The following is a 14,765-nucleotide window of genomic DNA, read 5'->3' on the forward strand; positions in this document are numbered from 1 at the left end:
AAAGAAAATTCACCTTCAAAACCTTCATCATAAGAAAGTATATTATGGTCTGTCTTACAGATTTGATTTCTGGCTATGTTGTGCAAAGTTGTTTAATTATTTTAATAGAGGGGTTTTATAAGTAAAAATGAATGATTATTTCATGAGGATGATTTGTCCTGCAGAAAAGATAGGCTTAAGCTAATGTCCTCTGCCACAGGCGTTATTTGGAGGTGTTACTTGTGCATTTTTATACATGTTGACTGGTGGAGCTCATTGTCAGTTTTCTGTAAGAACTGTGTGACAAGTTGTGATTTTTAGACTGTAAACTTCTTTTGCATCTCTTCCTGAGATTCTTTTAGCCTCTTTCCAAGTAAGGTGTGATGTTTCACAGAAATGTATTAGGAAGCACACCAGGCCCACATAAGGAGCATGTAATTCATCTGGTCCTGCATTGCTCTATCTTTTCACAAGGAATCCCTCATGACATGATGAAGCATAGGCTCATCTTGGCTCCAGGTCCAGTTACAGGCATGAGCTCAGCACATGGGGAGAGGGTTTCTTGTTGTGGATTCCTGGGAAAACATTAACTTTTATGTACTTGGCGATTGCTTCCCATTAATGACCGTCTTGTAAAGGGTATGACCTTTTCAGGTCTAGATTTGAAAAATAATATTGTTCCTATGAAAGAAAGACAGCTCTAGAAAGTTCAAACCATGACTGAAGGCAGTGTCGTAGAGGACTGTTGTCCATCACCCCACAAAATTATTAAGAGGAGGAATAGGCATACCTTGGAAAATCAATTTACATTAGATTTTTAATGTTAGTTATAAACCATTAGCTTCTAAAACTTAGAGCCTAATGAGCTAGGCTTAGCAAAGGGCTTCTGAGAAGCAGGCCCAACAAGTCTTAGTCTCTAGGATGTTTTCTAAATAACAAGACCCCCCCCCCCAGAAGAACATACTCCAAGTAACTCCCTGGTCTCTGAGATGAGCACAGATTTCAGCACACTGAAGTTCAGAGCTTAGCTGGGAGCAGGAGGCAACTTACTTTACCTCTCTTATAACATTTCCAGTTTTAAAATAGAGTAATGATAGCACCTACTATGGATCGCTACATAGTTCAAAGGGTTAAGATGCATTCACACATAAAACAGCCAATGAATATCAGTCTCCATCCTCATAGTTACTGAAGAAACATAAAAGTTTAATCTTGTATATGTGAGAGCCGTACAGCACATTCACCCACCCAGACCAAAGGGTATTAGGCTCATAAGCCTGAAAGTATGATGCATTTGGCAACCAGTGAAGAGGCAAACTGGAATTTTCATGTACAATGTGTGCTCTGCGGCGCAATTTTAGTGAAATGAAAAGCAGACCCCAGTGCTGCAGCCTGTGCCCCACACAGGAGGGTAAATAGAAGCTACAGAGCTTAACCACTTCCCTGGCGCCACCGTAATGATGGAGTAGTGTGCCCTACCTTGATAAAAGCTATTCCGATTGCAACTGCATTTATTTCACCTCCTGTGCTATTTGTGGAGAAGAGTGAAGAGTAGTTTGTTTTGCCTGGGATGAACTACTTTATGAATTTTAATGGATGATATAATATTAAAAGCTAAACCAGGATTAAAGATGATTTTTTTTTGTACTAAGCAAAAATAGTACTTAGTAGAGTGGAGTAGAAAAGATTTTTGTTTCCATTTTTTACCTGGGGAAAAATTCAGCTTTCATATTTTGAAAAGCTGCCCAAGTCAGTTCCCCTTAAGCAGTAGCTTGTGTTTAGGAAAAAATGTGGCTCTAGAATTCTAATGGCTTATCTGTGATAAGATGCATATCTGGGCCAGCAAGAAGAGCTTTGCTAAATACTTTTTGACTGAGTAATGCAGCCAGGTACTAACTGTATATTTTAAAAAATTTCCCCACGTTCTTTTCTCTTAATGCTTCTTTGTTCCTTCCTCCCCAGGAGGAAATGAGTGGGGTTTTTTGTTTGGTTGTTTTTTTTTTGTTTGTTTGTTTTGTTTTGTTTTTGTTTTTGTTTTGTGATTTGGGATTCTTGTTTCTTGGTTCAAGTTGTAATTGCTTTGTAGAAAACTTAAACAAAATTTTAGAAACACAAACAGAGTCACAGAAACTTGAACTCTCTGATTTACTTTTTACAAAAAGAGTGAAAATTGTAAGACCAGGTGAAACCCCAAGTTTCCTAAAAGCAGAGCTGTTCCTCTTACTACACAGATGGTTACCAGGGAACTGTTTCTTTCAGTGTGATGGACTTTGGTGCCCCCATTTCCATAACATTCAATTTTCAAAGCAATTGAAATGGCTTTTCTCTTTCATTTGAGCAGTGAGAAAAATAGGTATTAGCAGGGACCCCATGGGGTGATCAGATGTATTCCCTTGTCTCAGAGCAAGACCACCCCAGAGCAAAGTTTCAAATCTCACCAAAGCAACTTTGTAGGCAATTTATGATAACGTGTTAACTCTTCCGCTCCCAAAGTGCTGTTTAGCAGATTATGGCTTCAAAGCCCTGCCCGTTTCTTGTGGCCTCCAGTCTTAACGTACCCCTTGCTGGTATAGACCCAGAGCTGGAAAAAGAGCCCTGGAGACCTCTTGCCACTCCCACTGAGAACAGGTGATAGTGTCACCCATACCGCCGTCCTTGCCACTTCCTGAGGTGCTGCCAGCCGTTGCTCAGCCTGACACTTTCCTTCCCTGCTGGGTTGCATCTTGCTCCCAGAGATAAGTCAAGGAAAAATGACTTTGCTCCCAGGCTAGATGTTCAAAGGACTCAGAAGGTATACTTCATGGGATCTATATTTACTTTCAAGAACTTAATCTCCTTCTGGGGCAACCTCTGCTAACTTTCCTGCAAAGTGGGTTTTTTTTGGGGGGGGGGGACAGGTAGAAATTAACATGGAACACCACAGTTTGACGTCTGTTATCTGTGCAGTCACCCAATGTGCTTCATTTTTCTGTTGTTCAAAGTTTACTTAACTCTCTAGAGAAACCTTAATCTCCATAGAGGGCCCTACGAGTGAGTTCCTTATTGTTTCCCTTTGCCAAGAAGCATAATCCTGTGTCTGTACTAAGATTTCCACCAGTTTCCTAGGAAAAATTCAACTAATTGTTCATAAGAAAAATTTTCAAGACCGTTTCATACAACTGTATGAGAAAAATTAAAATTGGAATTAAAAATAATAACAGTATCATTTTAAAGTTGAGATTTGGTTTTCAAACCCCTAGTCTTTGTTGGTTGAGGACTTTATTTTTAATTGTCCCTGCTTATATCCATCATGAAAGGCTTGGTATAAATTTTTGAGTAATTATACATTTTGAATATATTTGTAGAGTCACTAATGATATATTTTAACTCACAGAAATGTTCAATTACATTCTAAGAAACATTGTCTTCTCGTATAGTTCTATAAGTCAAAAGGAAGTCATTCCATAGCAGAATGCCAGGAAAAGATGAAATAATCAGACAGAACAGCTTGGACATCACATGTGAAATGCAACCAGCCTTTACGATAATTGAGCAAGGCTTTCTACCTGTTCATGGATGGATAGAAGATTTAAATATGCAGTTCTGTTAATGGCTTTATTATGGAAGATTTTAAAATGAAACGTAAGAGGGAAAGGCATTTTTAAAAAGTCTGAAATTAAAAAGGCCATAGTCTCTAACAGCTATCAGTGAGGTAACTGTCTATTAGGCACTGGGTACCCAGCGAAGACACAGCACTGCATTATGATTTTAATTGTGAATTTCCTTTGTTAGGGCTGGAATGGGAGGTAATTGGGAGACAATTAGTTTAGTGTTTTCAAATCCTTGAAGCCCCTCTCTTTTCCAGAAAACTTACTTTATGGCATTATTCTTCCTGGTTGTCACTTGGCAGTGGTTGTCACATTATGGATGCAATCACCTGTGACAGTGTGACTTCCTTAACTTCAGCAGTCTGATCTCAGGGCAATAACTAATGTCGAATGACCGCACTGTTGACCACCTTGACCATAAAGGAGTAACGGTTCCCAGTTTGGATGCTGGACCTGAGAAGCTTTGAATCAATTTGGCTAATGAAAAATGACAGCTATGTTCAAAATGTTTTGTAGGTGAAAACAGCTACTCTTGCCACTGAGAGGAATGGGAAACCAGAGAACAATACTATGAACATTAATGCCTCCATTTATGACGAGATTCAGCAGGAAATGAAGCGTGCTAAAGTGTCCCAAGCACTGTTTGCAAAGGTTGCCGCCACAAAAAGCCAGGTCAGTACCACTGTCAGGCAGCAGAGTGTTTATCTGCAAAGCCTGTGCACAGTCGACGAAAGACATGTTTGTTCTGTGGGAGCTGGCTTCCCTGGGAGGCTGTGGCCCCCGGGTACTGTGTAGAGAACTCTGCTGAGCAGTAGTATTGAGATGTAGATTGTAGACACTGGGTTTCCTGGATCCCCAGCAGCCACTCCTAGACCAAGAATTTCTCGGGGGGGGGGGTCTTTCTGAGGCAGTTAATAGTTTCTTTCAGAAGTGGACTATCATATACAGTTTACTAGGCTAGTATTTTGTAATAGAACATGTAAATTACTGTTGTTTCATCATTCCTCAGATGACCTTCAATTTATTCTAAAAGCATCGTACAACTTCTTTTGCAACTACTTTACCTGTGGCCATTCGGTAGTTACTAAAACAAACCACATACACTGTTGCATACGAGTGATTTTAATTTTCCTGTAGTTGAACACAGACAAACTGAACTACACTATACTCAGAAAACTTGTCCGACTCTAATGACTGCATAGAGTTAAAGTGGCAGTCACAGACCTTCAAAGCAACTTTAAAAACAAAAGCCTGATCGTAGAACCTACTACAGGATCTCTTATTTAAATAAGACTCTCTTAGGTTCGTAATTATTTACTGGTAGAACAAACTCACATTGTCTCTTAGGTAGCCCTTCACCAGAGCCAGTAATACTTTTTAGAAGCTTACAATACAAAACTCGCTTCCCTTTCACAAAAGGACTTGGTAACACTGAGGTGGGACTTATAGGCACACAAGGGTTTGGGTGAGACCTGAATAACTTGGAATGTTACATAACTCTGTTTTCACAGTTATTAAATGCTCTTTTATATAGCATCCTAACTGTCATCAATATGTGATAAAATGGATAATTCTGAAAGTACTTACAGCATGAAAACTTATAGCACAATACTTTTCGGCTTTTCCTGAAATTTTACTCTGTCTGCGTTAATAATGGTACTTAATTGGGGTCTTACTTTAGAAACATGTTGCTCCTGTTTAAGTTGTAGGCCGGATGAATACTTAAGGGATATCTTGGAAATGTTATATAAAAATGATTAAACTCAAGCTGTGGACTGTAAAAAAATTATAGCTTTATAGGCCGCATGCCTGCCTTACCCTTCAATCACTGTCAAAGTGATAATTTCTACAATAATATGTTTCTTTTATTGTGAGATTCTAAACATCAAGTACTGTTTAAACATTAAACTGAATTGTTTATGTTAGTGCTGTACTCAGCGTGTCATACATCAGGCCACCGTAATCTCTCATGGAATGTAAAATTCTGTCATGAATCATGGCTTGCATATCGGAAATTACTGTAATTTTGATTGGAAATTACAGGGCTCTTGAAATGTTTCTAATTATGATAGAATGTTAGAACTGCTTCAAACCTGTGTGCGTCTTCAGATGTCTTCATTTACATGCCAAGACTACGCTTTAAGGAGAGATGTCCTGTCTCACTCTCCCCACACACCCCGCACACTCTTGTTTTGACTACTTAGTCTAATTATGATGAGGATCTTTTATTTAAATATATATTAGTTTGCCATTCTTTCTGATCCTACACCCTCCCCACCCCGCCCTGGCCTGTCCAATTACATAGTAGACTGCCTTCCTACAAAGTCCGGGCACTTTCTCCCAATCTCCAAAATGGATGACCTAGATACACGTTTTTATAATCAGGTCAGCCATGAAACAAAACAAATAAAAATTAATATTAAAGCTTTCATTTCGTATTGTTTAGCTGCCTGTCACCTGTCATTTAACTCCATCTGCCACTTCCACCCCTTCCGATTTCCTTTGTGATAAGTGCCTAGCTACCTGTGGCTTGACTGTGTCTTAAATGATTGCAGAGAGTCCCTGCGTTTGGAACCATGTTGGCGAATGGAGGTCTGCTTGGTGTCCGGTCTTTAAGCATCTTTTTCATTTTTACCTGCCCTTCTTTGAGCCTCACGATTACATTTCTGCAGTGTTGGTGAATATCTTCTAAGCGTCTCCCATCTGTCTGTGTCCCAAGAATACCCCAAACTTCTCCTCTTTCTATTAGTGGCTGAAGAAACCCCAAGGAGCCAGGAAGAGGCTGTAGGCCAAGCGGTCATGTGACTCTCATCCCCTTGAATGGCTATTCCCAATCACTAATGTATTCTGCTTCCTACAATATTTTTGTAGTTCTTTCTTGGTTATTTAGTTTAGATGTCATACCGCCTTCCTCTGAGTGAGAGTTCAGAGATTGTATGTGTTATGACAGGAAATCTGACCAACAAAGGTGTCACTGTATTTAGGTTTTATTCTTCTCCACTCGTGTTTCCCAAAGCAAACAGAAAAGCTTCAAAACTGACCTTTACACGGTCAAAATTTGTAACTTCTAAGAGTGATCCAGGGTTCCTCCAGGTGGGTTATGTATAAAATACAGTGTGTGCATATTAGCCTTTAGGTTACAGAGTGCTATACACAAATGGACAGCGTTTATAATGTGCTCAGTAAGAGACTCAGTCCTCTCCATGCAGAAGAATGATTTATTTATCATGCATTTATGTATTGGAATACCTTCCATTTTACAAGGAGAGCACGCTCTGCAGTGACTAATGCACCAAGTATTTTGTGTACAAGGAGCCTACCCATGTTGATTCTGCCTTTTATCCCGTACTGCATCATCTCATCTCCCTGATGAATAATAGAAATGCGATTGTTTTAACTCTGAAAGAAATGTCTAAATGAAAAATGCGGGTGAAGACCAGAGGTAGGCTGCTTTTGTGCTTGGTTAGAAAAGCCGGCGACTGCAAACTGAAAGCCGATGCTCCTTAAACATAATGCAAACAGCTACAAGAATATACTTTTTTATTTGGGACATTCAAATAGGCAGCCGTTTTTCCGGGTGAGTCAGATTGGAATTTTATCAAACATTTAGTCTGATAACATTCAAATTATTATGTGAGCAGGATTTGCTAATTTTACTGTTTAAAAAAAATAGTTGATTTGGGTAATAACCATTACCGTGTCAAGGCTCGGTTACCGTTCATTGGCTTCAGTGTTTTCATATGGGAGATGGGAGTGGAGTTTTTTCCTTAATAGTGGCAGATGTTAGAATCTAATTTTATTCCACAGAAACTCCCCGGAGGGCTCTGAGACTTCAGGTGTGTGTCCAGCAAGGGAACATTAACGGCACCATAGGCCTTGCCTTGTACATGTACTTTTTACATTGATTTTCTGTTTGTTGGATAGAGCCTGCAGACCCAGCTGCATGTCTCTGTACTCGTCAGGAAACGACTCTTACTCTGAGGGACAGGGTATTTCTAGATTTCTAGGTGCAGCAGGGAAGCTAGCACGGTTACATCTGACCGGACACATTTGTGCAGTGTGATTTTTTTTTTCAATCTCCGAAAAGCTAGGACTCTGGCTGCAGTGTGTTGGGCTCGATTAATAAGGAGAGTTTATTTTTACTTTTTAAACACACAAAAGAGAATTTTTACTTCAGAATATGGTGACATTTAGAATAGACCAGACAGTTTACAAACGTCTGTGTTTCCTCTATCAGTTTCAGACTTTCGTCTGTGAGATACAGGCGTGTGGTATGAGTGAGGGGGACTCGGGTCTTCAGGGCTCCTCGGCTTTAAAAAAAAAAGCCCAGCGTCACTCTGATTTGTAAGTTTGCTTAGTTGAGATGCTTTAAATAAAATCAAACTGTCACAAGTAAGTGGGGCTAGAACTAGACTAAAAAAATGTAGTGTGCAAAAGAATTTATAGTAACAACACCCAGAAATAAACCAGAGAACCTATGACACTGTACCCTGGCATGCTAGGGAAGGCACCTTTGCTTTTGTTCAAGCAGAGTTGTGCTGGGTAGGTGCTAGTTCATGCTTTTAGGATGTTCGTGTCACAGACTTTGCTGTGGCACGATTTCACCTGTGACGGCTCCTATTTTAGCACTCAGGAGGTCCCACAGACGTGTTAGTCACAGTTTCTCTTATCTCTGGTGCCACATCTTTTGGGAGCATCCTGTGAGGTCCCTGGCTTTGTCCTCAGAGCCCACCTTCTACATGTGCAGACAGAGGGCCCTTGATGGGGGCTATTCCTTCGCAAGCTGTACCTCATTCTTTCTAGCTGGGTAGAGCCGGACCCAGACTGTTGGCAGCTAGGTTTCTCAGGGTCTGCTTGCCTGCGGGAGGAAGGGCCTGAAGAGCCTTGATAAGAAGAGCAAAGGAGAAAGTTCAGAGCATACCTCATCCCTGCAGCTCCTGTCTCCTGCTAGGTCAAGTTCAGCACACACTTGACAAAACCCTGTACTAGATTTTTGAGTAGGAAGGAAGAGTTTGTTGATCTCCTCTTGAGGGTGTTGTTGGTAACAATTGCTGATAATGTCACGCGTGTTAGTGCTGGGAATCCATATTGTTACACTTTTCTGGAACATTGATCTATCTGTCCATTTCTAGTTGAATGCTAAGCCAGGCTATTGGAATCAATGGCTCTAAGTACTAGCCACCCTTGGCAGCGTGGCTATCCGTTAGTGCACGTCAGATGATGTTTTTCAGGACTAGTTAGATTTGTGGCTCTGAATAAGATTGGATTTCTGTGCTCTGAAACAAGAACGTTTTGGTAAGTCTAAGGTTTGATCTCCCAGGTCCAGCGTTATTAAGTAAACTGTGTACTTGCCCAGTTTTTGGCTACAAAGTTCCATAAAGGGATATTTTACCCCTTAAGTATTGTTCCTGCCTAAGTCAAGCGAAAGACCTTTGACTCTCTTGTTACTATTTTCAAATGATTTAAAAATCTCACATTTTAACATCTAAAGTTGATTGCATGAAAGTCAAAAATACATTTTTGTTTTTTGCAACCCGTTTATTAGGTTTAATGTGGCCACGCAGCAGTCATTCATCCCGTCATAAAGCTCGAGTACTGTTAGAATCTTCTCAGCCACAGGCCACCTTTCATCCTGAAATGGTAGCGAGAGCCACAGAGTGTTTCGGGGACCTTCGTGGAGCCCTAGCTCCCTTGGTAATCAGGCTTTGGTCAGGTCAGCTCTTAGGGAAGGCAGCATCAACAAGGATGGAGGGGGAGTGGGCATTCTCCTGAAGACACCTGCCCTCCAGGTAGACCCACATAGAGTGAAATGCAGGTGTGGTCTTTCTGCCAGCGACCTGCCTGAAGGGGGCTTCTTTCTGGGAGTCTCACTTGTCTTTGTGTTTTGGTCAATGAAGTTTATTTTAGGGTCAGCCCCCCCCTTTTCATATGAGGACTGAAAATAAGGGCTGCATGAAACGGGTAGGCAGTGAACACAAGTTTATGTAGAATGACAATAGGAAAGTAACTCTGGAAGAAACCATACTTCCGGTTTTCCCATCAAGCATAGGGAGGATGGAGAGCCCGGGCAGAGAATTGCCACCCCCCCACCCCCGCCCTGCCCTTAGCATCCCAGAAAGTAACCTTAGCGGCTCAACAGCTTTTAAAGAATTTGTTCTAAGTATTTTTTGTTTTTGATTCAGTTCTTTTGCTTGGTAAAATGGCACAAAATCATTAGATCACATACTAAAAAGTAAATGTCTGTGTTTTAAAGACATGTAGGAATAGAGCCATTCTATAATTGGCTGCCAAATAACTTGTAATATATGAAATCCAAACCATTTGCGGAGTTTATTTCTAATTGTCAAATTGATGGAGGTGTTTTTCTCCCTAAGTCTTAGTTAATCTACTTCTGTTATAGGTTAATAGAAAAAAAAATCTATTCTCCTGTGATTTTTTTTTTTGAGTCAACAATTCCAGTTGCTTTTGTGTTGTTTTGAACAAGTCCCTTTTCAAGCAGTATACTTCAGGAATTGGGTTTCAGCACACTGTTTCATAAACTGCCAGCCTCCTCGGCCGCCCCAGTGCCTCTGATTCCGTAAATCAGATCATAGGCAGCATGCTGTCGTATAATAAGGTGTCTGATCCTTATTACCAGTTTGTTGATGCACAGACTCCTTCAAATTGACCATCGCAACACATGGTTTCCCTGGAACTAGCTGTGATAATTAGCGTGGTTCTAATGAGACAGAATGTCACTGATCTTGTGCTGAACTGTCGAGTATCGACACTACGGATGGGAACTGTCAGAGCCCACCATCTGTGACAGCGCTTGGCATATTCCAGTGGCAAGGTAGAGCGTGCTCAGTAGAGTGTTTTCAAACAAATGGCCCTTTTCTCGACGAGGCTCTGCGACCTGCTCAACTGGAAGAGAATGGATGACCCAACTTTGCCCTACATGAAGCCTATTTTGACATTCCTGAGGGAATATTGGCTGTATTCAGTGTTACATAAGAGAGGAATCTTTTGTTTACCAGGTGACTTTTCCCTGGTACATGTGCATCTGTGTGTGTGTGTGTGTGTGTGTGTGTGTGTGTGTGTGTGTGTGTGTGTGTGAGAGCCTCTCCCTGTTGCCCCATATTGTCAGCTAATAGTAAAACAGTCACTTCAGATACTTTCCCCTGATTTTAAAATTGCCTTGTTTAGGAGAGATTTGTTGGGGAGCTGAAGATGGGTTTTAGTGATGAAGTGGTCTGAGTCAACAGAGAGAGAGGGAAAGTGGAGAGAATTCAGGATGGGGGCGAGAAGACACAAGAAGAATTAGAGTGGACAGGATGTTGGGTCTGCAGACTCAAAAGAGGAGGTACATTTTACTGGCGCAGAAGTCCAGCGCTGCTTATCATTCCCGAATACGCTTTGTTACTCTTTATTTCCTCCTCTCTGCAGACCACACAGGGCTTGTTCTTCAGAACATTCTCACTAATCTGATCAGGCAGCCAAATACGCCGGGAAAAGTGCCTTAATGATCCCACTAATTACCTCAAGTCAATATGAACTGTATTATTAGACTGAGGGAAAATATTCCATTAGGTCTCCCCCTCGGGAGTTTCTCCGCTTTGTGATGTCACCGAAGCCTTCACCCTCTCGCTTGTAATTAATTTTATTTACACACGCAGGCACGCACAAGGTCACACCTGCAGAACCAGCGCTGGCCAGGGAGCTTGTGGTACTCGGGCTTAATCAGATCTGTCATAATTACCATTCTGCATGTTTCTGACACACGCTGTGAAATATTTCAATTTAACTGCCGCTACCAGCACAACCAGATGTAGTGCGAGTGTGGCTGCATTGGAAATATTATTCCGCAGGATAAACTCTCCCCTCCTCCTCCTCTTCCCCCCTCCCAGCTAATGTGGCACGGAAGCTGATGTATCCTGTAAATCTTGAATGCAGCGCTAGATTGATAACAGGCGATTAGACAGTTTAACCACAAACAGCTTGTTCATTTTTCACAAATGAAAACCACATGTGGTGTAACTAAAATTTCAGCCGCCTTTTTTTTTTAGGGTTGGGGTGTGTATATTTGTGTAAAATGTCCTTAAATAAAATGCAATACAAAGAAGTTAAAGCTTAGAAAGATGGAGAAGTTACCTAGTTTGTTTTTCTAGATTATTCATCAAAACTCACAGATTCCATTTTTGCACACTGACCAAAACTCAAGTGGGAAAAAAGACTGTGGTCTCCAGTGAACTTTCTGGGCATTGTTTTAAAAAAGATTTCTTCTTTTGCACTGTGGGCATGCAATAGTCCTTTGACCTTATGCCTTTTTTTTTTAAAGAGTTAACCCTCTTTAAGTGAAAATTTTGAATGAGTTTCTAAGTTTGAGCACATGTAGTTTTCCAAAAACAGCTTTCATTGTTATTTTTGTAGTTAATAAGTTTTTACTCTGGTCTTTGTGGTCAATTCTCAAACGTAATGGTCTCAGCCAGGAAATGTATCTCCTAGATCCTTGCTGGCTCGCAGCAGTCGTTTAGAAAGGTTGGCTGGTGCAGAGTGGCTTCTGCATTGGACACCAGAGAGCCCTGGAGGAAGGTGCAGGCATGGTCAGAATCCCCACCAGGTTCTGGATCTCCCCCCCCCAGTATAGAAACTCTGTGAAAAGCAGAACTGGTGGAAAAAGAAGGCTCAGAGGAGGGTTTAGGAACCCAGGTAGCATAGAAACAGCTACTGCTGCATTCAAAACAGATGTGGCTGAGTTACAGCCATCCCGGGCCAAACAAACAAAATACAGTGTCTTTACTTTTCTGCTTTTCTGCTTCCCCACAGAGCTCCCGGGCCCTGTACTGTTTGGCTCGTCTGACCAGTAGGGTTCCTTCCTGTAGAACATTGTCTTTCCTAAGCTGTGCATCCGTCCTTCTCCCTCTAGCTTGGAAGTTCTCTGAGATCACCGGAACTCCCTTCCTTTCTCACCAGGCTGCTGGGTGTTTTCTTCACAGATTTTGGCCTGTCCAGGTGTTCTTTTGGCCTGAGTGTCACGCTAGATGGAAAAATTAATCATTCAGAAAAAATTTGCCTGTTAGGGTCTTTTCTGTTGCAGCTGTTAAGATGTCCACTCTCAGAGCTAATTTAGGTCCTGTTCCCCCTTTCTGTACCCTTCCTCTATCTTTGCAGAGTCGTTAGTTTCTCTTGTTTTTGTTTTTGCAGTCTTACTCTGCTTTTGTAGTCAGTTTTCAAAGGTGTTGTTAGTTATTATTGAAGATTGGATCCAACCTCCATCTTTCATGCCACCCGCCTATTACAACACTTTCCTCCTGAGTCTAGATGTCACCCAGAATGCTTCTGGAAACAAGAGTGGAGGCCCTATCCCATCAGTGAATAAACTCTATCCCTGCTGCAGTCCGCCTGTAATTTAATATTCCAAGAAGGGTTAGGTACGGCATGGGAATTGGGGACAATTAAACTGGGAACGTTTGTTTTATTTTGTTTTCTCCTTGTTGAAATCACTGATATCACGACAGTGTAGCTTACACTTGTATCCTTAGCTGAAGAACTAGAGGACCTGGCTCCTGACTAGCTCACCTGATGGGAAAAGGGTACCAGTAGCTCCTGGCAGATGCACAGGCGATTGTGAAACTCCTGAAACATGAATTTCATCTTTCAGAGGGAACCTTGAGTCTTGAAGAGCTGTGGCCCAATTCCCCTATAAATCAATGTGCTGTGTGTTTTCAGGCAAGTTTTCAGGAAGTTAAACAGCTTGAGTTATGTCTGATGTCCTGTGTAGAACCCAGGTATGTGTCCCTGAGACTGAGACAGGTGTACAATGTAAATAAAGATGCTGTTTTGATAGACAATACTGCCCTGTACAATGTAAATAAAGATGCTGTTTTGATAGACAGTACTTCCCATAGAGGGTTTCGCTTGAGAATAAATCACAGAAGAGATAAGGGGTCAAATAATGGGAAGGCTTTGCTTTGGGGGGAAGTGCTATTTTGGCGGTTGGTGTCTTCATCTGAGACTTGTTAGGGAAGACTGAGAGGGTCCAGGCAGAGGTGAGCTGTAGAATGCAGTTGAGGAATGGGCGTGCCTTCGTGGGTGCTGAGTCAGGGCAGTGTGAAAATCCCACTGGGCATTGGTGGCACACGCTGTTAATCCCAGCACTCAGGAGGCAGAGACAGGCGGATCTCTGTGAGTTCGAGGCCAGCCTGGTCTACAGAGCGAGTTCCAGGACAGCCTCCAAAACAATACAGAGAAACCCTGTCTCGAAAAACCAAAACCAAACCAAAACAACAACAAAAACCAGGTCACTGAAAAACCACAGGTTTGGGAGAGGCCGGGAAAAGAGAAAACACACACCCAAAGGGAACGTGGGAGACTGCTCCCTCGAGAGGAGCCTTGTGCCCACACTTGCAGGCACATGATTTGTAACCCGGAGCACGTGGACCTGCTGAGAACTGTCCCTCCCCAAATGGTTCCTTTGAACCTTTTACCGTCTTACTCCCAGCACCAACATGAATGCTCCTTGTCTTGGGTGCTATGTGGCTATTTTGCTGAAGTTTGATGCTCTAAATGAAATGCAGATTTACTTTCAATGAGGTCAGGAAACTGAAGGCTGTATGTAAAATAGAGACTCACAAACAAATGCTCTTAGAAAATCCAGCACAGTCCATGCCAAGCTGTTATTGCCTAAATTGCCTTCTTTCTTCCTGGCTGGCAATTAATTTTTGTTTCTGTGTTTAGAGATTGGGGGAAGGGTAATAGCCTAATGCAGAATAATTTTATTTTAGTAATTTTGATTAAAGAAAGTAAGTAACTTGGGCCCTGGATAATCATAAAGACTAAAGCTATATCCATCAAGCTAAATTTCCAGACAGTCTGTGTTTTTGTTGCTGGGTAGATTTTACACAGGTCATCATTGTGATATAAAGTTAAGAGATGGCTGTGTGCTCTGTTATTTCCTCCCCTCTGCCCCAGTATTCATCTTTATTCTTCACTTTGTTTCTCCTTTCAATTGCACTATTCTCCTGCCCCATACTGTAATCTGAAAGGCAAATACTAGATGTGCATTTGCTCCATAAGAAGGGAACTGACTGAGCAGAGATGTGCCCCATGTCATAGGCAGCTTCCTGCCATCTACACAGCCCCTCCCCCCAACCCTGGAGTACCTTGTCTTTGATCCATCCTATGCTACCTCTCCTGTGTCTGTCCTGCTCTCTTCCCTTC

At 41.7% G+C, this 14,765-nt stretch overlaps 1 protein-coding gene across 7 annotated transcripts in view; it reads left to right on the forward strand.

The window, feature by feature from the left end:
• Satb1 (SATB homeobox 1) overlaps positions 1-14,765 on the forward strand; it is a 94,599-nt gene that overhangs the window by 59,202 nt on the left and 20,632 nt on the right. For all 7 annotated transcript variants that reach the window (XM_040729223.1, XM_040729220.1, XM_040729221.1 and 4 more), the window contains exon 9: positions 4,083-4,238. In XM_040729223.1, the coding sequence (XP_040585157.1) occupies positions 4,083-4,238 (156 nt within the window). The remainder of the gene's footprint in view (positions 1-4,082; positions 4,239-14,765) is intronic.

The sequence above is a fragment of the Mesocricetus auratus genome, unplaced genomic scaffold (genome assembly GCF_017639785.1).
Source record: "Mesocricetus auratus isolate SY011 unplaced genomic scaffold, BCM_Maur_2.0 Super-Scaffold_100021, whole genome shotgun sequence".
Taxonomy (NCBI): domain Eukaryota; kingdom Metazoa; phylum Chordata; class Mammalia; order Rodentia; family Cricetidae; genus Mesocricetus; species Mesocricetus auratus.